This window comes from Pelobates fuscus, chromosome 8 (genome assembly GCF_036172605.1).
Source record: "Pelobates fuscus isolate aPelFus1 chromosome 8, aPelFus1.pri, whole genome shotgun sequence".
In the NCBI taxonomy this organism is placed as follows: domain Eukaryota; kingdom Metazoa; phylum Chordata; class Amphibia; order Anura; family Pelobatidae; genus Pelobates; species Pelobates fuscus.
Window position 1 is genome coordinate 177,812,248 of NC_086324.1, and position 22,997 is coordinate 177,835,244.

The window sequence follows — 22,997 nt, forward strand, 5'->3', positions numbered from 1 at the left end:
AATCCAGGGCGGTCTTTGTTCGGTTGCCGACCACGAGGCGGCGGCCATTTTAATCGTGCGAAAGACCAGCGGTGTTGGGCGAAGATTCTATGGAACTAAAAACGGACACTTATTTGCACGAACACCGCTGAGCCGTACGTCGCCTGGTTCATATTCGTGCAAAGTTAGCCGAACACCGGCTCATTCGGTATTTTGTGTATGTGAAAATGTGAACCCAGATAGCTATGCCATGGAGCCCATTCGTGTGAATAGAGACTTGAACTGTGTGAATTGAACTGTGTGAATCGGATCTGAGCTCTATTCGGTAGTTTTGTGCGCTCAGATCCCAGCTACCTGGGGATATGTGGAATGCATATGTTTTATGTACTAAATGTATCAGTATGCAATTGTATGTCTTTTACTGTCTTTTTGTCTGCCATGTGGGTAATGGAGTTTTGCCTCTGTCCTTGGAGATAATTAGATTCCTTCCCCAATTATCTCCAGGCCGGAGAGGAGGGATTGTGAGGCATTGTGGGAGGTAACTCATGTGTGATTGGTGTATTGGGTAATTGTTGTAAATCCCTCCCTTGCATGGGAGAATCCTTTATAAAAGACAGTTGTGTGAATAAATCAGGGAGTCCTTGCTTAACCCTCAAAGTGAAGTGTTGTCTCATTCTTGGGGGGAATTTGACTGTATGCTGATTGCCAGGAGTGTAAGCTGTTCGTATTGCTTTTCCTGTTCGGCTGCTTCCAGGGTTCGTGTGTCTCTTGTTCGGGAGTTGGTGAATTTGTGCAGTTTGCAGTTCAGGAGATTGGTGATTGCAGTAGCGGCTGGTTTATCTGGAAAGGGGGATATCGCCTAAATGGTTTTTATCCTCTTGTGGGCGAAACGGTCAGCAACATACCTCTATCTCCGATCCCCATATTATCCCCATTATTACCCTCTATCTCTGACCCCCATATTACCCTCCATCTCTGACCCCCCATGTTATCCCCAATATTACCCTCTATCTCTGACCCCCATATTATCCCCAATAATACCCTCCATCTCTGACCCCCAAATTATCCCCAGTATTACCCTTTATCTCCAACCACCATATTATCCCCAATGTTACCCTCCATCTCATACGCTCCAAATTATCCCCAATATTACCCTCTATCTCTGACCCCCATATTATCCCCCATATTACCCTCCATCTCCAATCCCCATATTACCCTCTATCTCAGACCCTCCATATTATCCCCAATAATACCCTCTATCTCTGACCCCCATATTATCCCCAATATTACCCTCTATCTCTGACCCCCATATTATCCTCAATGGTACCCTCTATCTCTGACCCCCCCATGTTATTCCCAATATTACCCTCTATCTCTGACCCCCATATTATCCCCTATGTTACCCTCCATCTACGATCCCCATATTACCTTCTATCTCCAACCTCCATATTATCCCCAATGTTACCCTCCATCTCTGATCCCCATATTATCCCCAATATTACCCTCTATCTCCAACCCCCATATTATCCCCAATGTTACCCTCCATCTCTGATCCCCATATTATCCCCAATATTACCCTTTATCTCTAACCCCCATATTATCCCCAATGTTACCCTCCATCTCTGATCCCCATATTATCCCCAATATTACCCTTTATCTCCGATCCCCATATTATCCCCAATATTACCCTCTATCTCTGATCCCCATATTATCCCCAATATTACCCTCTATCTCTGATCCCCATATTATCCCCAATATTACCCTCTATCTCTGACCCCCCATGTTATCCCCATATTACCTTCTATCTCCAACCCTCCATATTATCCCCAATATTACCCTCTATCTCAGACCCTCCGTATTATCCCCAATATTACCCTCTCTCTGACCCCCATATTATCCCCTATGTTACCCTCTATCTCTGACCCCCATATTATCCCCTATGTTACCCTCTATCTCTGATCCCCATATTATCCCCTATGTTACCCTCTATCTCTGACCCCCATATTATCCCCTATGTTACCCTCTATCTCTGACCCCCATATTATCCCCAATATTACCCTCTATCTCTGACCCCCATATTATCCCCTATGTTACCCTCTATCTCTGACCCCCATATTATCCCCTATGTTACCCTCTATCTCTGACCCCCATATTATCCCCAATATTACCCTCTATCTCCGATCCCCATTTTATCCCCAATAATACCCTCTATCTCTGACCCCCATATTACCTTCTATCTCTGACCCCCATATTATCCCCAGTATTACCCTCTATCTCTGACCCCCATATTATCCCCAATATTACCCTCTATCTCTGACCCCCATATTATCCCCAATATTACCCTCTATCTCCGATCCCCATATTATCCCCATATTACCCTCTATCTCTGACCCCCATATTATCCCCATATTACCCTCTATCTCCGATCCCCATTTTATCCCAATATTACCCTCTATCTCTGACCCCCATATTATCCCCATATTACCCTCTATCTCTGACCCCCATATTATCCCCATATTACCCTCTATCTCTGACCCCCATATTACCCTCTATCTCAGACCCTCCATATTATCCCCAATATTACCCTATATCTCCAATCCCCATATTACCCTCTATCTCTGACCCCCATAATATCCCCAATATTACCCTATATCTCCGATCCCCATTTTATCCCCAATAATACCCTCTCTGACCCCTATATTATCCCCAATAATACCCTCTATCTCTGACCCCCATATTATCTCATTGTTACTCTCTATCGCTTATCTCCCAACATTACCTCTTCACGCTATTACTCTGTAACCCCAAACCCCTTAATAACCCCTGAACTGTTACTCCAGGTGATCACTCTCACACTATATTCATGTTTGTGTATTGCAGCATTGGTTCCTTTAGAAGCCTATGGAACAGCAAATGTCTCCAATCTCCCCTTGCTATGGGCAATTATGTGTCTTGCTATTGTACTGGCATTGTAACTGCCCCAGGACCTGTTGGCTGATGTATCTGAAACCTCTTTCTGCAGTTAGTGAATTTCTTTAATCTCGGGTAATTCTGTAGAATATCTGTGCAAATTATTAAACTGCTTCATAGCAAAATATGCCTTGTCTGAGCTTATTCAAATATATTAAACAAAGGTGTATGTGTTATACAGAGAGAAACACAATCAGAAAGCCGTGTGTTATACAGAGAGAAACACAATCAGAAAGCCGTGTGTTATACAGAGAGACACACAATCAGAAAGCCGTGTGTTATACAGAGAGAAACACAATCAGAAAGCCGTTTGTTATACAGAGAGAAACACAATCAGAAAGCCGTGTGTTATACAGAGAGAAACGCAATCAGAAAGCCGTGTGTTATACAGAGAGAAACTCAATCAGAAAGCCGTGTGTTATACAGAGAGAAACGCAATCATAAAGCCGTGTGTTATACGGAGAGAGACACAATCAGAAAGCCGTGTGTTATACAGAGAGAAACACAATCAGAAAGCCGTTTGTTATACAGAGAGAAACTCAATCAGAAAGCCGTGTGTTATACAGAGAGAAACGCAATCAGAAAGCCGTGTGTTATACAGAGAGAAACACAATCAGAAAGCCGTGTGTTATACAGAGAGACACACAATCAGAAAGCCGTGTGTTATACAGAGAGAAACTCAATCAGAAAGCCGTGTGTTATACAGAGAGAAACGCAATCAGAAAGCCGTGTGTTATACAGAGAGAGACACAATCAGAAAGCCGTGTGTTATACGGAGAGAAACTCAATCAGAAAGCCGTGTGTTATACAGAGAGAGACACAATCAGAAAGCCGTGTGTTATACAGAGAGAAACACAATCAGAAAGCCGTGTGTTATACAGAGAGAAACGCAATCAGAAAGCCGTGTGTTATACAGAGAGAAACTCAATCAGAAAGCCGTGTGTTATACAGAGAGAAACGCAATCATAAAGCCGTGTGTTATACGGAGAGAGACACAATCAGAAAGCCGTGTGTTATACAGAGAGAAACACAATCAGAAAGCCGTTTGTTATACAGAGAGAAACTCAATCAGAAAGCCGTGTGTTATACAGAGAGAAACGCAATCAGAAAGCCGTGTGTTATACAGAGAGAAACGCAATCAGAAAGCCGTTTGTTATACAGAGAGAAACTCAATCAGAAAGCCGTGTGTTATACAGAGAGAGACACAATCAGAAAGCCGTGTGTTATACAGAGAGAGACACAATCAGAAAGCCGTGTGTTATACAGAGAGAAACACAATCAGAAAGCCGTGTGTTATACAGAGAGAGACACAATCAGAAAACGTGTGTTATACAGAGAGAGACACAATCAGAAAGCCGTGTGTTATACAGAGAGAGACACAATCAGAAAGCTGTGTGTTATACAGAGAGAGACACAATCAGAAAGCTGTGTGTTATACAGAGAGAGACACAATCAGAAAGCTGTGTGTTATACAGAGAGAGACACAATCAGAAAGCTGTGTGTTATACAGAGGGATCAATTAAGACTTGTAGGTGTAACCAATTATTGTACAGCATGCAAAGGATGTAATCGTCACTCCGTAAAATGGCAAAATAGAAATCATATATGACAGAAATACGTGCACTCTTATGTATAATGCAAATCAAATGTTATATTACAGTAGTAGATAAAATGTCCAAAATGAATACACTCATAGAGGACTCATATCCCAGTAATTAAAACCAATCCAAGACCCACTGTAGATCACAATGTCATCCAGGTATACACACACAAAATCATGGAAGCCATCGAGGAGCCTATCTGCCATAGGTTGGAAGGTTGCCGGGGCATTTTTCATCCCAAATGGCATGACCTTAAACTGGTACAGGCAAAACGGGGTAACAAATGCCGACTTGGGTATAGCATCCTCGGCCAGGGAGATCTGCCAATAGCCTTTACACAGAGCTATTGTAGTTAAATAACGTCTCCTGGCTATGCGATCTAGCAATTAGTCTACCCTGGGCATCGGGTAGGCATCAGTTTTGGTCTTCTCATTGAGTCGCCTGTAGTCCACGCAAAACTGTGTGGTTCAATTTTTCTTAGGTACCAGGACTACAGACGAGGCCCAAGGGCTTTCTGAGTTTTCAATGACCCCTAGCTGGGTCATCTCCTGTATCTCCTTCCGCATTCCTTCTTGAACTGCTTCAGGGTAGCGGGGCTGTCGAAGGGGTGCTTGTCCAGTGGTCTCTACCTTGTGCACAGCTAGGGTCGTATAGCTCGGTTCTTTGGAGAAGGTCGCCTGTTTCTCCCACAGAAGCCATTTAGCCTGTTCCTTCTCTGTGGGGCTTAACCGGTCCCCTAGCTGAACAAGGCTCATAAGGTCAGTCTGGGGGTCTCTCTCTAGTAGGTCAGGGAGGGGTAAACTCTCAGAGTCGTCTGTAGCAGGGGCACACACTGCAGCAACATCCTCCTGTCTCTCTTGGTACTACTTCAGCATGTTCGCATGAAAGGATCGCTGGATCCTTACATCTGCACAGCTGGCAATAATATGGGTGGCATCACACACCTGGGCTACTGTAACAGATCACCTGGCACCCCTACTGGGTAACGACTGGGTACCTCCGTTGATGGCTGCTCCTAGCGCTTCTTGAGGATTCCAAGCACTCTAGCCGACACCACAACCACCACAGGCCGAACCTCTCTTCCATCAGAGCGAAGCAGGAACAAACTCTTAAAAGAGCTTAGGAGTGATTACAACAAGGGACTATACAGAGCATAGCAATCCCTTGTAGCAGATTACCCCAATAAGAGACAGGACTCCAAATTGAGGGTGAAGTAGAACTGTCTAAAACTTTTTCCCTGGGACTAGCCCATATGGTCATAACATTGCTGTGAAAACTCAATAAAATTACAAACAGTCAAATCATAGCAGGCAACATACAGTGACTTATTATAACATAATTACATAGTTTTATAGAGGTGGGGGAGACAATAATTAACAGAAAATATCTCACATGCCTGCAGAATAAGCAATATGCAAATCTACCCAAATATGCAAATGAACCAATCTTGCTATTCAGGTAGTGCATATTGCTGTTGCTACCAACAGAGGGCACTAGACAAGCTCCATAGCCAAATCCACCTAGCTGGTAGCAAACCTCAGCAGTACAGGAGAGCAGGCAATACATCCCAGGGGCCATAGTCACGTGGCAGGAGGCTGGCAATCAGTCTTCTCCAATGCCCAGTGGCGAGGCTGGTTCTGCCACAGCTACTACCTTGTACGGGCCCTGCTTATCTGTCTTCACAGGCTTGAGCACTAAGACCTTCTGTCCAACCTGGAAGACACACTGTCGAGCACCCCGATCGTACCATCTCTTCTGTCTCCCCTGGGCCGCCTGGAGATTCTCTCTTACCATCAGAGACAGTTGCTCCATGCGGAACATATGGTGCTATGTGGGTTCCCTCCTGCTCTGTCTCTTCCTCCCAGTGTCCTCCAATCAGATCTAGGGATCCGCTGACCCTTCTCCCATAGAGCAACTCGAAGGGAGAGAACCCAGTAGATTCCTGAGGTACCTCTCTGTATGCAAACAACAAGTGAGGTAGGAATCCCTCCCAGTCTCTGCAGGCATCAGTAAAGGTCCTCAGCATCTACTTGAGGGTGCCATTAAAGCGCTCGCAGAGACCGTTAGTCTGGGGGTGGTAAGGTGAGCTTAACAGGGGCTTAATATTGCACACCTTGGCCCAACCGCTTGAGAGCCTCTAATGGAAGACCCAGTATACTAGCCTGAGTAGCCGCTCCAATCCTGAAGGAGTGTAACATCCGGGAGACAATCCAATGTTTAGCACGCTCGTCCGAAGCACTCTGGCGAATTGAAATCGGCTGAGTGCGGACCCATCCTGGTGCCTAAATAATGACACTGTTGCCCTCCCACGTACCTCCAAGATCTCCCGCAGCAACCTGACCGGGCAAAACAGCTGACCAGTAGCCTGAATCCGAACCGAAGCGCCAACCCCCATCTGATCCGTCTTTGACCTCCGGATGCACAACACGACGTCCCCCGTAGAAACCTGAATATCCGCCATTTGCAAGGCGGCTGGCGCCCTGGTACTTGGGGCCACCAACTCACCGACTCGCAGGGCGGCAAAGAAACAAATAGCAAACGCGGCCCGAAACTGGAGCACCTCATAGTGCGACACGCAGATCTGCGGTAGCCGCTCCAATAGTTTGCACAGGATCTCATAAGAGATGGGACGCCGCGCATCCGGCCTGCGATCTCTCTTCCATCCCTTCATGACCCGCGCCACGCAGAACGCCTTAGTAGCATCCTGCCACCCACACCACTGGAACAGGAAGGACAAGGCCGACAACGTCTTCTCGGCCGCCGCAGCCGACTTACCCTCCTCACATAGCAACTCCAACAAAGCCAGCGTAGCCGACAACCTACCTTCCTCCGAGGACACTTCCCTACCCCTGCAAACATCCGTCCATCTCCGCCACACTGCAGAGTACGATCTCCAAGTGGACGCAGCCAACGGCCCCCTCACTAATAGGCTCAGATTGTGGAAACCAGGTCCCAGACGCCCGCCGGGCACGAGGTTCCAGTCCGGTCCGCCTTGGGAGTCGCCTCTCGAAACCGGTCCCACTGAAAACGAGAGAGAGAGTCGGCTATAACGTTCCGCTCCCCAGGCACGTGCTGCGCAACCAACCACAAATTCCACTCTAAGCTAAGTAAGACTAGGCGCCGAAGCAGCGACAAAACCGGAGGGGATGAAGATGACGACCGGTTGATCACATGGACAACACTCATATTGTCCGTGTGCACCACCACCTTCCGATTTGCCAGTTCTGAACCCCATAGTTCCACTGCCACGAGTATGGGAAAGAGCTCTAGAAACGTTAGGTTGCCTGCCAATTCGGTCTCCAACCAGTGGCGGGGCAAGGCCTCCGCGCACCATTGTCCTTAAAAGTAGGCCCCAAAGCCTACTGCCCCCGACGCGTCGGTGTACAACTCCAAATCCATGTTGGACGCCGCCGGGTGCAACCAGCAAGATTGACCGTTGTACCTACCCAAGAATGAGCTCCAAACTTGCAGATCCTCCCGATGTCTGTGGTTGATCCGAATAAAGTGAAACGGCTGTTTGACTCCGACCATCGCTAATGACAGGCGCCGGCTAAAATCTCTACCCATCGACAACACCCGACAGGTAAAGTTCAGATGCCCTAGCAGTGCCTGTAACTGCCGGAGCTGTACCTTTTTTGCACCCTTAACCGAATCCACCAGACACAGCAGGTGATGCAGTTTCTCTTCCGGCAACCGGAAAACCATACACCGCGAGTCCACCTCAATCCCCAGGTAGGAGAGAACCCCCACCGGCCCAAACGACTTTTCCCCTGCTATGGGCACACCAAAATCCGACGCGACAGCTCGGAATGAATCTAAGAGCCCCACGCAGTCATCCGACTGCCGTGGGCCCACAAACAAAAAATCGTCTAAATAGTGAGTCAGCGACGCCAACCCGAATACCTGAGCAACCACCCATTCCAAAAAGCGAACATCTCAAAATAAGAACAGGAGATGGCGCAGCCCATTGGCAAACACATATCTACGAAAAAGGAACCCTGAAACCGGCAACCCAACAGGTGAAAGCAGTCCGGGTGGACCGGGAGCAGTCGAAAAGCGGACTCGATGTCCGACTTGGCCAACTGAGCTCCTCTCCCGGACCAACTCCAGAGCCCGATCAAAAGAGGCATAGCGAACGTGCAACACCTCCCTGTCAATGTCATCGTTCACTGATCCACCTGACGGGTAGGACAGGTGGTGAATGAGACAAAAGGATCCAGGCAAATTGGGAAATGGCGGCGTATCAAATGGGCCGGCCATCCTGCCCAACTGAACTTCTTTCATCAACTTCCCCTCTAATATCTATTCTTTACCCACAACCGAACGCAGATTGTCCGCTAATGAAGGGGAATCCGAATGAACAAACGGAATCCAAAACCCTACCGAAAACCCCTCCAGTAGGACCTCTGCGTCCTTATGCTTGGGGTACTTGGCGAGCCAAGGGTGCATCCTTAGGACGCTCACCTGGGTCCTCCCCTCTGGGGAGATCTTCCCCACAGGGCCTCCCTCCTTGCCTACCCTTCTTGAAGCAGCGCAGGGCCGGGTGGGCCCCTCCACAATGCGAGCACTCGTGTCTGAATCGACACGATCCAAACCACTTGCAATGGCTCTCATTGTAGAGCCAACAGACTCCCCTGCGCTGCCCAGCCGGCGCACTGGACGGTGCGCCGGCTGCACCAGGAAAGGGGGACGGACGACTGGGGGTCATCAACAAGAGCCAAGGCTCCCATCCTGTACCACAAAGTCCATACCCGGACACACCGCCAACTTCTGGCGAAATTGTTGGTCATAGCGGAACCAACATTGACCCCCATAAACCTTGTATGCCCCCCATATCAAATCTAAGTACCCAAACAATGCAGGTGCCTTCTCAGGGAAGGCCCGCGTCAACACGCTCGCAAATATGGAGAACCCTTGAAGCCAGTTGCCAAAAGTACGCGGCAGCTGCTTACCCTTCTCGCCGTCTGCCGACTCCCCCCGTCGCGGTCTATCCACTGACTCCCGGTCCGGAGGGACCAGGGACAGAACATCTACGTACTCACCTTTTATTATCTTCTCCTTAACCTCTAACGCCACATGCATACCTAGGGGGGACAATTCGCAACCCGGCAAGCACCCCCGCACTCCCCCAGAGCGACCCACTTGGCGACTCGTATCCCCTGACTGAGAAGGGAGCACGCTAGCAGCTGGGCCTGGGAGCCTCTCTAAAACTGCCCTTAGCAACCCCAGCACCTCTTCCCCCCCAAAACCCCTATTCCTATCTACCGCCAGCGCATCCCAAGCGCTGGCGCAACACTCACCTATTGCTGCCTGAGGATGCTGGGATGCCTCCTCCTCCGATCCAGAACTGGACCCTGCCGAGGTATGGGGGGACACACGGTCAGCCTCCTGGCCCGACCGCCCTCTTCGGATACTGCCACTGCTGCTAGCCGGCTCCAAAACTGGCGTAATCTCAGTGGAACGCACAGTGGAACGCACAGTGGAACGCACAGTGGAACGCAAGGCCTGTGACGGCCGCGCTCATTCTGCGCGATGCCGTCACGTACGCGCCTTGCATCCTGATGTTTTCCTCCGGCGTGCGCACGCTCGGCGTACCCATGCTCGGCGTGCGCTGTGACATCACTTCCGGATGGGCCAGAAGAGAAGAGCGCGGGCTGCGCGATCTTCCGGCCTCACCTCCGCCATTACCGCCGCCGCCATCTTGGGCCTGGACACCAGGCAAAGTCCGGCTTCTTCGCCTCCTGGGGACCGATGGCCGCTCCAAGTCCACGGCCGAGCCGTCACCATGTCTCTGCTCACGCTGCCGGACCGTGCTCGGGGAAAGGCGCGACGGAGGCCATGATCTCCTGGCCCTCCGTCCGCCAGATGCCACAGGCTGACCGGGCGCCTCTCCTTCCTCCTGGGCCATGCTCCTCACCCCCGACATCAATTCATCCAGGGCCCCTCGACCGTGGGCCTCCAGGTAAGTCTGCAAAAGCCTCTGTAAGTCAGCAGCTGGGGCAGCCGTCACAGCAAAATAGCTCAGGGTAGATTCACCATTTAGATTTTTTTTTTTTTAGAATAATAATAATTCTTTATGAATTACAGGGGACAGTCAGCTAAGAAACAGTCAGGAGCCCTCAACTGATCCTGCCGACAAGTAAGTCCCCTCCCTCTCCCCTTCCGTAAGAAACCCCAAGTCTTAGCAACATTGTATCTTTTATTGATCCATCCCACAATCTTGGGCAGCAGTCATGTTCCCCCTTCCTTAATATTCCAGGGGGAATCTATCTGTGCTGTAACCACAGTATTTGACTCTCAGATATGAAGTGTAGGCCCCAAATGTACCTTTTAGTACCCAAAAGAAATTGAATTAGTCAAACTGCGCTGTAAGCACAGTATTTGATGGCTCTATTTGACTCTCAGATATGAAGTGCTCGCCTCAAATTTACTTTTTAGCACCACCAATATATAAGAAGACTCTCCTGGAGCATCTACATCAATCCCTGAGGAGGTCCAGAGGAAGTCCCAACGGACGAAACACGTAGGACTTGTGTATACTTTTTTTTTTAATTCGTATTTTATTTGTACATTTTACTGTATATTTGCCACCCTGCATGTGGAAACTCTGGAGCTTCCTGCTATCCTTTGAAGTCCGGACACCACGCTGGTTGTGGAGATATGCCTTATTTTAGCTGATATCCTGTAAGTGCAATGCTGTGCAATAAATGTGTTATATTTTAATACCATCTGCACTATATATTTTTTCTTCTCTCTGCTACTCTGAGCCATTAAGAACACCGTGCTTAAAGATATTTCATCTATTTCCCTGACCCTATTTATGGGAGAAATGCCTGAATACACATCGATCTAGTGAGTTTTCTACCACCCTCACCCTGATATTTAACCCTTACTTACTACACCATATGTATTTTTATTTACTTTACAGAATACATTGTATTGTTTTTTCAGGTTGTATAATATTTTTATTATTCACCCATTTGGTGTTTGGTTATTTGCAGCCTGTATCTATTCAGTCCACTTAGGACCCTTTTTGGTTTCCTTTTTTCGTCAGAACTATGTGTCCTGTCTGGCTTGTTCAGGGATTCCAGTAACAGAGTCTTTGGGTCTATTGGCTGGTTATACTGGCCCATGATTCTAGGGAGAAACATAGAAACATAGAATGTGACGGCAGATAAGAACCATTCGGCCCATCTAGTCTGCCCAGTTTTCTAAATACTTTCATTAGTCTCTGGCATTATCTTATAGTTAGGATAGCCTTATGCCTATCCCACGCATGCTTAAACTCCTTTACTGTGTTAAAGTCAAGAAGTCAAGAAAGAGCAAGGTCTGAGAGCCACAAGTGGATTTGTAAAGTCACTAGTTGTAGAGAGTGTGTGGATAACTGCCTGGGATAGGAACAGAAGAGGCAAAGGCAGAGGGGACAATACCTGCCTGGAACGAGTGCTGCAGCCTGTTCCTTCATTGAAAGAGGCCTTCAGAGACTCCAGTCAACCTTCGGTGAATGAATCGCAAGTGCTGCAGAGTCCCCTGTGGCAGTGAGGAAGTGCACTTAGTGAAGGTGCTTGGTTAGAGTACAGGAATTCCATCACAATTACATAAACACCACCCATTGCTTGTTACTCACACAGTGCCCAGGTTATATTCCATATATTCTGTCTATGTTCCCCACACATTACCCATGCTTTCTTCCATATATTCTATCCATGGTCCCAACACAGTGCCCACGTTCTGTTCCATATTTTCTTCCCATGTTTCCCACACAGTGCCCATGCTCTGTTCCATATATTCTTCCCATGTTCTCCACACAGTGCCCATGCTCTGTTCTATATATTCTGCCCATGTTCCCCACACTAAACAGTGCCTACATTTTGTTCCATATATTGTATCCATGTTCCCCACATGGTGCCCATGTTCTGTTCCATACGTTCTTCCCATGTTCCTCACATGGTGCCCACAATCTGTTCCATATATTGTATCCATGTTCCCCACACAGTGCCCATGATCTGTTCCATACATTTTGCCCATGTTACCCACACAGTGCCCAGGTTCCGTTTTCGTACATTCTGCCCATGTTAGCCCCACAGATTTCGCACATTTTCCAGGTTCTGCTCCTTGGACTGTTTTTAGGTAGGGATTCCTCACACTCTGTTCAGGCACTGCTCACAAATTGCCCAGGGCTTCTCCTTACACCTGTGTAAGACCTGTGGTCTGGTTCTCCTCGCAATGTATTTTCAACTACCTATCACACTCAGCTATTGCCAAGGCCCTTATTTTTATGTTAAAAACCTTGAACTCACCTTAAATCTACTGTTGCCTTACTAGCAGGGAGGGGTCACCTGTAAGACTGTGGCGAGTTGTGAATCAGCTAGGGAGGAGATAAAGTTGGAGTTTATGAGGGGAGGGGGGTATAAGGAAGGATGGAAAGGTTCTTAACATCATAACACATTCTGCAAGCTTTACATCATCTGTGTTTGTGTCTCCCATACTCCTACATAGCTGTGCCTTGTAGATCTGTGTATTATCTATATATCCTTCTCTTCTCTGAGACATCAGTCTGTCCTGTATCACTCTGTATGTCAGTGCTGGTGTCTGTCTTTTTCCTCTCCTCCCCACTGCTCACATTGGGCCGTGGAGGAGACATTGTGAAGACCTGAGTTTCCTTCAAGCTAAAATTGAGGTCAGCCTTTGGAAGACGCTTTAGAGGATCATGGTACTTGGTGTTCTGACTCTACTTCTTCTGGCCACCAGTAAGTAAATCGCTGTGGACCTCTCTCATCTTGGATGGTCCATCATTCACTAGGATTAGGACTGTTAAAAAAAACTCCCACTGTGGGCAAGCTTGCTAGTAGATGACACACTGCCCAATGGAGCATTGGAGATCAGGCTTACTCTCAGTGGAGTGCAGTCTTTTTCCTGAGATGGAGTCTGGTGCTACTTAATGTACAGCAGTCGTATTAAATGAAGTGCAGTCTTATTACTGAGAGTTTGGTCTTATTATATGGTGTGCAGTCTTATTACTGAGAGTGCAGTCTTATTACTGAGAGTGCAGACTTATCACTGAGAGTGCAATCTTATTACTGAGAGTGCAGTCTTATTACTGAGAGTGCAATCGTATTACTGAGAGTACAGTTTTATTAAATGGACTGCAGTCTTATTACTGAGAGTGCAATCTTATTACTGAGAGTACAGATTTATTAAATGGACTGCAGTCTTATTACAGAGAGTGCAGACTTATCACTGAGAGTGCAGATTTATTAAATGGACTGCAGTCTTATTACTGAGAGTACAGATTTATTAAATGGACTGCAGTCTTATTACTGAGAGTGCAGACTTATCACTGAGAGTGCAGATTTATTAAATGGACTGCAGTCTTATTACTGAGAGTACAGATTTATTAAATGGACTGCAGTCTTATTACTGAGAGTGCAATCGTATTACTGAGAGTGCAGTCTTATTACAGGGAGTGCAGTCTTATTAAATGAAGTGCAGTCTTATTACTGAGAGTACAGGTTTATTAAATGGACTGCAGTCTTATTACTGAGAGTGCAATCGTATTACTGAGAGTACAGATTTATTAAATGGACTGCAGTCTTATTACTGAGAGTGCAGTCTTATTACAGGGAGTGCAGTCTTATTAAATGTAGTGCAGTCTTATTACTGAGAGTGCAGATTTATTAAATGGACTGCAGTCTTATTACTGAGAGTGCAATCGTATTACTGAGAGTACAGATTTATTAAATGGACTGCAGTCTTATTACTGAGAGTGCAGACTTATCACTGAGAGTGCAGATTTATTAAATGGACTGCAGTCTTATTACTGAGAGTACAGATTTATTAAATGGACTGCAGTCTTATTACTGAGAGTGCAATCGTATTACTGAGAGTGCAGTCTTATTACAGGGAGTGCAGTCTTATTAAATGAAGTGCAGTCTTATTACTGAGAGTACAGGTTTATTAAATGGACTGCAGTCTTATTACTGAGAGTGCAGTCTTATTACTGAGAGTGCAGATTTATTAAATGGACTGCAGTCTTATTACTGAGAGTGCAGTCTTATTACTGAGAGTGCAGATTTATTAAATGGACTGCAGTCTTATTACTGAGAGTGTAGTCTTATTACTGAGAGTGCAGTCTTATTAAATGAAGTGCAGTCTTATTACTGAGAGTGCAGTCTTATTACTGGGAGTGCAGTCTTATTACTGGGAGTGCAGTCTTATTAAATGAAGTGCAGTCTGATTACTGAGAGTGCAGTCTTATTGAATAGAGTGCAATTTTTACTAAATGGAGTGCAGTCTTATTTCTGAGAATGCAGTCTTATTAAATGGAGTATTTTCTTCTTATTATTATTGAGATTGCTGTGAGTAGTCTTGTTAACATGTTACTACATTATAATATTCTTGTCGGAGAGCCAACTGAATATTTAGACAGCCGTTTCACTAATTATAATATGTTTTTTTAATAAGAGAAAATACTTATTTATTGGAGATTTAGGGAATAGAGAACAGTCTTATTAATTAGTGAGTAATCTTGTTGATTAAATCAGTCTTTCTTATTAGTGATTGTACAGCGCTGTGGAACTTGCTGGCACTCTCTAAATATTAATAATAGTAATAACAATTGATTAGAGAGAAGTCTCATTAATTAGTAGCAGTCTAAAAATGTTTATCAATCTAAAAATGTTTGGTAATGGGAAATGTTAATTAACAGAAGATCCCTGAGATTTGGAAAGCAATATCTCCATGTAGATGTGATCAGAGCACTGTGAATGGATAATCTACAGAGAAATACCATAGGGCAGCGGTTCCCAAAGTGTGGGTCGCAGGGCGATTCCCAGTGGGTCGCGCTGACCCAAACATCCAGGGCCGCCGGGGAGTCAGGCAGGCACACTGATTGGTCAGGCTCTCGGTCCGTGACTGCGGGCCCGACACCAGGCGGGGGCTCGGCGGCATACAGGGCAATCAGTCTGCCCAGCACCTCCGGTCTAAAGCTCCGCCGGGTGCAGAGCGCAGACCGTGTGATAAAACTCTTGCGACACTTCTATCATATGGTCTGCAGCTCTGCACCCAGCGGAGCTGCAGACCGGACAGTTAACCCACCGGACAACCAGGGAGGACACTGGACCACCAGGGAATTTAATAAAGGTAGGACACAGCCCCCAGACCCTGCCCCCCAATGTAACCCCTTTTCTCCCTGCCCCCCTTCACTCGCTGCCCTTCCCCCCACTGTAACCCCTTCTCTCCCTGCCCCCCTCCACACTGTAACCCCTTCTCTCCCTGCCCCCTCCACACTGTAACCCCTTCTCTCCCTGCCCCCCTCCCCCACTGTAACCCCTTCTCTCCCTGCCCCCTCCACATTGTAACCCCTTCTCTCCCTGCCCCCCTCCCCCACTGTAACCCCTTCTCTCCCTGCCCCCCTCCACACTGTAACCCCTTCTCTCCCTGCCCCCCTCCCCCACTGTAACCCCTTCTCTCCCTGCCCCCCTCCCCACACTGTAACCCTTTCTCTCCCTGCCCCCTCCCCACACTGTAACCCCTTCTCTACCTGCCCCCCACTTCCCACACTGTAACCCCTTCTCTACCTGCCACTCCCACACTGTAACCCCTTCTGCCCCTTCCCCCTCCCCACACTGTAACCCCTTCTCTCCCTGCCCCCCTCCCCACACTGTAACCCCTTCACTCCCTGCCCCCCACACTGTAACCCCTTCACTCCCTGCCCCCCACACTGTAACCCCTTCACTCCCTGCCCCCCACACTGTAACCCCTTCACTCCTTGCCCCTCCCACACTGTAACCCGTTCTCTCCCTGCCCCCCTCCCCACACTGTAACCCCTTCACTCCCTGCCCCCCACACTGTAACCCCTTCACTCCCTACCCCCCACACTGTAACCCCTTCTCCCCCTGCCCCCCCACTGAAGCCTTTTCTCCCCCTCCTCCCCACACTGTAACCCTTTCTACCCCTACCTTCCCACTGTAACTCTTTCTCACCCTGCCATCACATTGCCCCCTACACTGTTACCAGCACACACACTCCCTCACCCCTCCCACACACTGTCACCCTCACCTCCTGTCTCTGCGTGTATGTGTATATGTGTGTCCTTTTGTGTTAGTGTGTGTGTATTTGTGTGTCAGTGTGGGTCTCTGTATGTGTATGTAAGTGTATACACTGCACACATACTCCATAGAAAGACATGCTTACATTCAAATACACATTGTGTATATGTATATTTTATAAACACAATGTACACACACTGCATTCACTACACACACATACACTCTGCATCCACTACACACGCACTGCAATCAAACGCAAAGTTTCTGCCTCTAAAACTCCATAATATGTAAAACTTTTGCCAATAAAACTGCCATGTTATGCCAATTTTATGCATCTAAAGCTGATTGCCATGTTGTGCCAATTTTATGCATCTGACTGTTTGCCATGGTGTGCCAATTGTATGTATTTAAAGCTGCCATGATGTTCCAATTTTATGCCCTAAAACTGATTGCCATGGTGTGCCAATTGTATGCCTCTAAAACTGATTGCCATGGTGTGAGAATTTTATGCCTCTAAAAGTAATTGTCATGGTGTGCCAATCATGTGCATCTAAAGCGGATTGCTATGGTGTGCCAATTGTATGCCTCTAAAGCTGATTGCCATGGCGTTCACTTTTTAAAATATGCATTAAAAGCAAGTGGGTCTTGAAAAATTACCGTTTTGAAAAGTGGGTCTTGGCCCATAAAAGTTCACTGGCATTGTGTCTCACTGTTACTCACTGAGTGGGAGCAATGATACTCACTGAGTAAGAACAATGATACTCACTGAGTAAGAACAATGATACTCACTGAGTGGGAGCAATGATACTCACTGAGTAGGAGCAATGATACTCACTGAGTAAGAACAATGATACTCCCTGAGTGGGAGCAATGATACTCACTGAGTGGGAGCACTGTTAGTGGGAGCAATGATACTCGCTGAGTGGGAGCAATGATACTCACTGAGTGGAAGCAATGTTACGCACTGAGTAAGAGAAATGCTACTCACTGAGTGGGAGCACTGTTAGTGGGAGCAATGATACTCACTGAGTGGGAGCACTGTTAGTGGGAGCAAGGATACTCACTGAGTGGGAGCACTGTTAGTGGGAGCAATGATACTCACTGAGTGGGAGCAATGATACGCACTGAGCAAAAACAATGATACTCACTGAGTGGGAGCAATGATACTCACTGAGTGGGAGCAATGATACTCACTGAGTGGGAGCAATGATACTCACTGAGTGGGAGCAATGATACGCACTGAGTAAAAACAATGATACTCACTGAGTGGGAGCAATGATACTCACTGAGTGGGAGCACTGATACTCACTGAGTGGGAGCACTGTTAGTGGGGGCAATGATACTCACTGAGTGGAGCACTGTTAATCACTGAGTGGGAGCAATGACAATCACTGAGTGGAAGCACAGTTACTCACTGAGTGGGAGCAATGATACTCACTGAGTAAGAGCAATGATACTTCTTGAATGGGTGCTACATTAATTAACTCTCCATTTCTTTTCAGGTGTTTCTCACACCCTGACCTACACAGGTAAGTGACCTCCTGCACAGATGTACTTCTGGTTCCCCAGGTAATGACCTCCTCCCTCTGTATTGGACAGACTGCCTCCCTCTGTATTAGATATACCGCCTACCTCTGTATTGGACAGACTGCCTCCCTCTGTATTAGAAATACTGCTTCCCTCTGTGTTAGACATACCACCTCCCTCTGTATTAGACATACCACATCCCTTTGTATTAGACATACCGCTTCCCTCTGTATTAGACATACCATGTCCCTCTGTATTAGACATAACACCTCCTGCTGTGTTAGACATACCGCCTCCCTCTGTTTTAGACATACCACCTCCTTCTGTATTGGATAGACTGCCGCCCTCTGTATTAGACCTACCACCTCCCTCTGTATTAGACATACCCCCTCCTTTAGACATACCACCTCCCAATGGAGTTAGACATACCAACTCCCTTTGTATAACATATCACCATAGTAAAGGTGAATTAAGGAACTGTTAATCTCCATATAGTCTGAGGGCCATAATCTCAGATGCCACTGGAACATACATATTTTACTCTGCCTGAACTAACCAGGAGTTAAACTTCCTAAGTTGAATTATTAGTGGCATCTAAAATAGCTGCCACCCAGGACTGCAACTCCCACCAACATGCATGTCCTATATCCTGTCAACACTGCACTAATTCTAACCATTAAATCTTACACTGATTTCAATCCTAACACAGACCCTAATTCTAATTCCAACCCTATCCCTACCCTTAGCTTTAAATTAACCCTAACACTGACTTCAATCCTAACACAGATCCTAATCCGAATTCCAACCATACCCTTAGCCTTAGCCCTAAAAGTAACCCTAACACTGACTTCAACCCTAACACAGACCCTAATCCTAATTCAATCCCTATCCCTTAGCCTTAAAAATAAACCTAACACTGACTTTAACCCTTACACAGACTCTAATCATAATTCCATACTATCAGTACCCTTAGCCCTAAAAATAACCCTAGCACTGACTTTAACCCTAACACAGACCCTAATCCTAATTCCATCCCTACCCTTAAAAATTAACCTAACACTGACTTCAATCCTAACACAGACTCTAATTCTAATCCCATCCTATCCCTGCCCTTAAAATTAACCCTAATGTGGACTTCAATGCTAACACAGACTCTAATTCTTATTCCATCCTATCCCTACCCTTAGCCTTAAAAATAACCCTAACACTGACTTCAATCCTAACACTGACTTTAACCCTAACACTGACTTCAATCCTAACACAGATCCTTATCCTAATTCCATCCTTACCCTTAGCCTTAACCTTAAAAATAACCCTAACACTCACTTCAATCCTAACACAGGCTTTAATCCTAATTTCATCCCTACCCCTACCCTTAGCCTTAAAAATAAACACTGACTTCAACCCTTACACAGACTCTAATCCCAATACCATCCTATCCCTTCCCATAGCCTTAAAAATAACCCTAACACTGACTTTAACCCTAACACAGCCCCTAATCCTAATTCCATCCCTCAGGGCCGCCATCAGAAATTGTGTGGCCCCTAACACAGCTGGGCCCCCGGGTGTCCGCCACCAAGCCCCGCCTCCAAATCCCACCCACAGAAATACACACAGACACAAAATAACACAAACACACACACAGAAAGATACACACATACTAACAGACATAAATACTGAAACAGACACACACATATAGACACATACACATGCATAAGGAGATACAGATACACACACACACATACTGACATACAGACACACACTGACGTACATACATACACACATACTGACACACACACAGACATACATTCATACTGACAAACAGACATACATACAAACTGACATACAGACAGACATACAAACTGACATACATACATACACATAAATACATACTGACATACATACATACATAATGGCATACATACACAGATAGATATATACATACACAGATACATACAGACATACTGACATACATACACAGACATCCATACTGATAGATATATACATACACACATACATACTGACACACACACAGACATATATACATACATACATACACACACATACATACATAAATACATACATACATACACACACAAACATATACACACACTGACATACATATACACACACAGACATACATACTGACATCTATACATACTGACACACACACACATACAGATAGACACATACACGCATACATACTGACATACATACACACACACGGACATACATGCATACATACATACATACATACACAGACATACATACATACACACAGACATACATACACACATACATACTGACATACATACACACAGACATACATACACACAGACATACATACATACTGATAGATATATACATACATACACACACACACACACACAGAGACATACATACATACATGCAGACACATACATATACACACGCACCTCAGCCACCCTCCTCTTCCTTACCTTTAAGTTGCAGGAGGGTGGCTTGGGATGATGGGAGCGGATGCCTCTCCTCTCTCTCCGGCCGTCACTTCCTCCTAGCAGCCCATGCGGTGCAGCCGCAATTTTTTTTAAAGGGGCCCGGTCGCGCTATTACCCGGCCGCAGCGCTGACCGGGCCCCTAAAGATATAGGGCTCATCGGGTGGCCCTAAATGCTTGGGCCATCTGATGGGCCCCGGTGCAGATGCACCTGCAGCAGTTTCACCGCTCCACAGGGCCACCGGGCCCGTGACAACTGTCATGGTTGTCACCCCCTGATGGCGGCCCTGCCATCTCTACCCTTATCCTTAAAATGAATCCTAACGTTGACTTCAACCCTAACACAGACTCTAATATCAGCCCTAACACATTAAGTCTAACCTAAAAATATAACATAAGATGCATAAGGGTGATTACACGGTTATTAAATCTCTCTACACATAATGCTTGGTCTACTATTGGTCACAGAATAAAGCGTTTCTTGGCATTAGAGATATACATGTCATATATCATTACATGACCAGATATTATTTATTGTTTATATATAAATGTACATACACCGATCACCCACAACATTAAAACTACCTGCCTAACATTGTGCAGACCCCCTTTATGCAGCCTAACAGTTCTAATGCATTGAGACATGAATTCCATAATTCCTCTGAGCATGCCTGTAGCGGAGTGCTGGTCTTTCACAGAATATCTCCGCTGGTAATCCAGGGGAGGCTCAGGAACAAGTAATAAAACCCAAGAGAATAATATCCACGATTAGTAAAGTAATCCAAAAGGATCCCATTACGTTTCCCAATGACTGGACGACACACAGCATCAGGAGCAGAACTGAACTTTTATTCCACACAGTCAGCTTTTAACTAATTCTCCCATGCAAGGGAGACACCCACAATAATTAGTGTGACAAAATGGCTTTTGTCACTGGGTCTGCATGTGACAAACTGCCCTGCCCCCCTATCGCTTGGAGGAGCCGGATTGCTAGCCTCTTACCCTGGGATGCTGGCCCGTTAAGTCATGGGGTCTTAAGGCACTTGGGACAGAGCCCTCTGTCTCTGGATCACATCATTCGCCTTACTTGCTTGGATTGTACATTTCCCCTGTTACACTCGTATGTGGGTTCGTGCAGTTTAACTTCCATTACAGTTGGTGAACTTAAACTTTACTCGACGTTATTGAGAACTGTGTTCGTGGGATCTGAGCGCTATTCGCCTATAATATGCGCTCAGATCCAAGCTATCTGGGGGTGTGTGGAACATGGGGACTTCGTTCAGGGAAACATGAGTTATTGATTTTAATACAGTTTTGTTAAAAGGTAAAAAGCACATGTTTCTCTCTGCCCGGAGATAATTAGGTTCTCTGCAACCACTTAAGTTAATTATCTCCAGGATAGAGAGGAGGGGTAAGTTAATTATCTCCAGGATAGAGAGGAGGGGTTACACTCTTCCTGTGGGTGTGTATAAGAATTGTACTGTATACTGATTGGTTCTTCATATTTTGTTACAGTCTTCTACAAGGTCCCATGTGGGAGTTCCCTTGCTGGGAGACCCTCATAAAAGGGCTGAGTTTGGCCATCAATAAACACATTCGTTTTACCCCTTCATGAAGTCTCGACTCATGTTTGGGGAATTGGGAGCTATAATCACTACTTCACTCTTTTCAGCTTGGATTTCGGGAGATGCTACAAGGATCAGCGCTGCACAGATAGCAGGATCCTTTACAATTAGCACAGTAGCCAATAATATTAGAGTTACCACCCACACTTCTCCTCCCCTCAGCATGACACATAATCCTATTATGCAGGACACAGTTTTCCCCACTTTCTGGATGTACCCCTTCTGTTGGGGGTACACCCCTAAATCTTATATCCCCTGATAGATCTGGGTGAGTAACCTACTCAAAACTCACCCAGATCGGACCAGGGGTTCAGGAGTTATGTGTAAGGGAAGTTTTGACCGACCGCACAACCAGCAGAAGCCAAAATCGCTTCATGAGTTTTGGCCTTGCGGTCGGTCTATGTTTGGGATATAAAAGAAAACCCTGCCATCCAGGGCTAAGCTGGGGTTCAGTAGAATCCCCTCATTCTGTAGATTATTTTAAGTGAATGAGGGGCTTGTTCGTGGTTCTGTTCGTTAGTTATGGAGCCCTGGAGCGGTGTTTGGGTAATCGAGTGTCCGATTTAGGTTCCAGACACTCGATGACAAAACACCACTGAGCATTCATATGCAAGATGGCCACCGCCATGTGTTCGAATGCCGAACGGCGGCCACCCAGCAAGTTCACACGGAGATACAGGCAATTAACAATTAGTTTGCGGTTACAAGTCATTTCGTGGGTAAATGAGAGGCACACTTATCACTGGAACAGAGTGATTTTACCGAACAAT

At 46.4% G+C, this 22,997-nt stretch overlaps 1 protein-coding gene across 1 annotated transcript in view; it reads left to right on the forward strand.

Moving 5' to 3' along the window:
- LOC134571068 (uncharacterized) overlaps positions 1–3,040 on the forward strand; it is a 63,334-nt gene extending 60,294 nt beyond the window's left edge. The window contains exon 10 of the mRNA XM_063429117.1: positions 2,860–3,040. Within this exon, the coding sequence (XP_063285187.1) occupies positions 2,860–2,954 (95 nt within the window). The 3' untranslated portion in view covers positions 2,955–3,040. The remainder of the gene's footprint in view (positions 1–2,859) is intronic.
- The last annotated feature ends 19,957 nt before the right edge of the window (positions 3,041–22,997 follow it).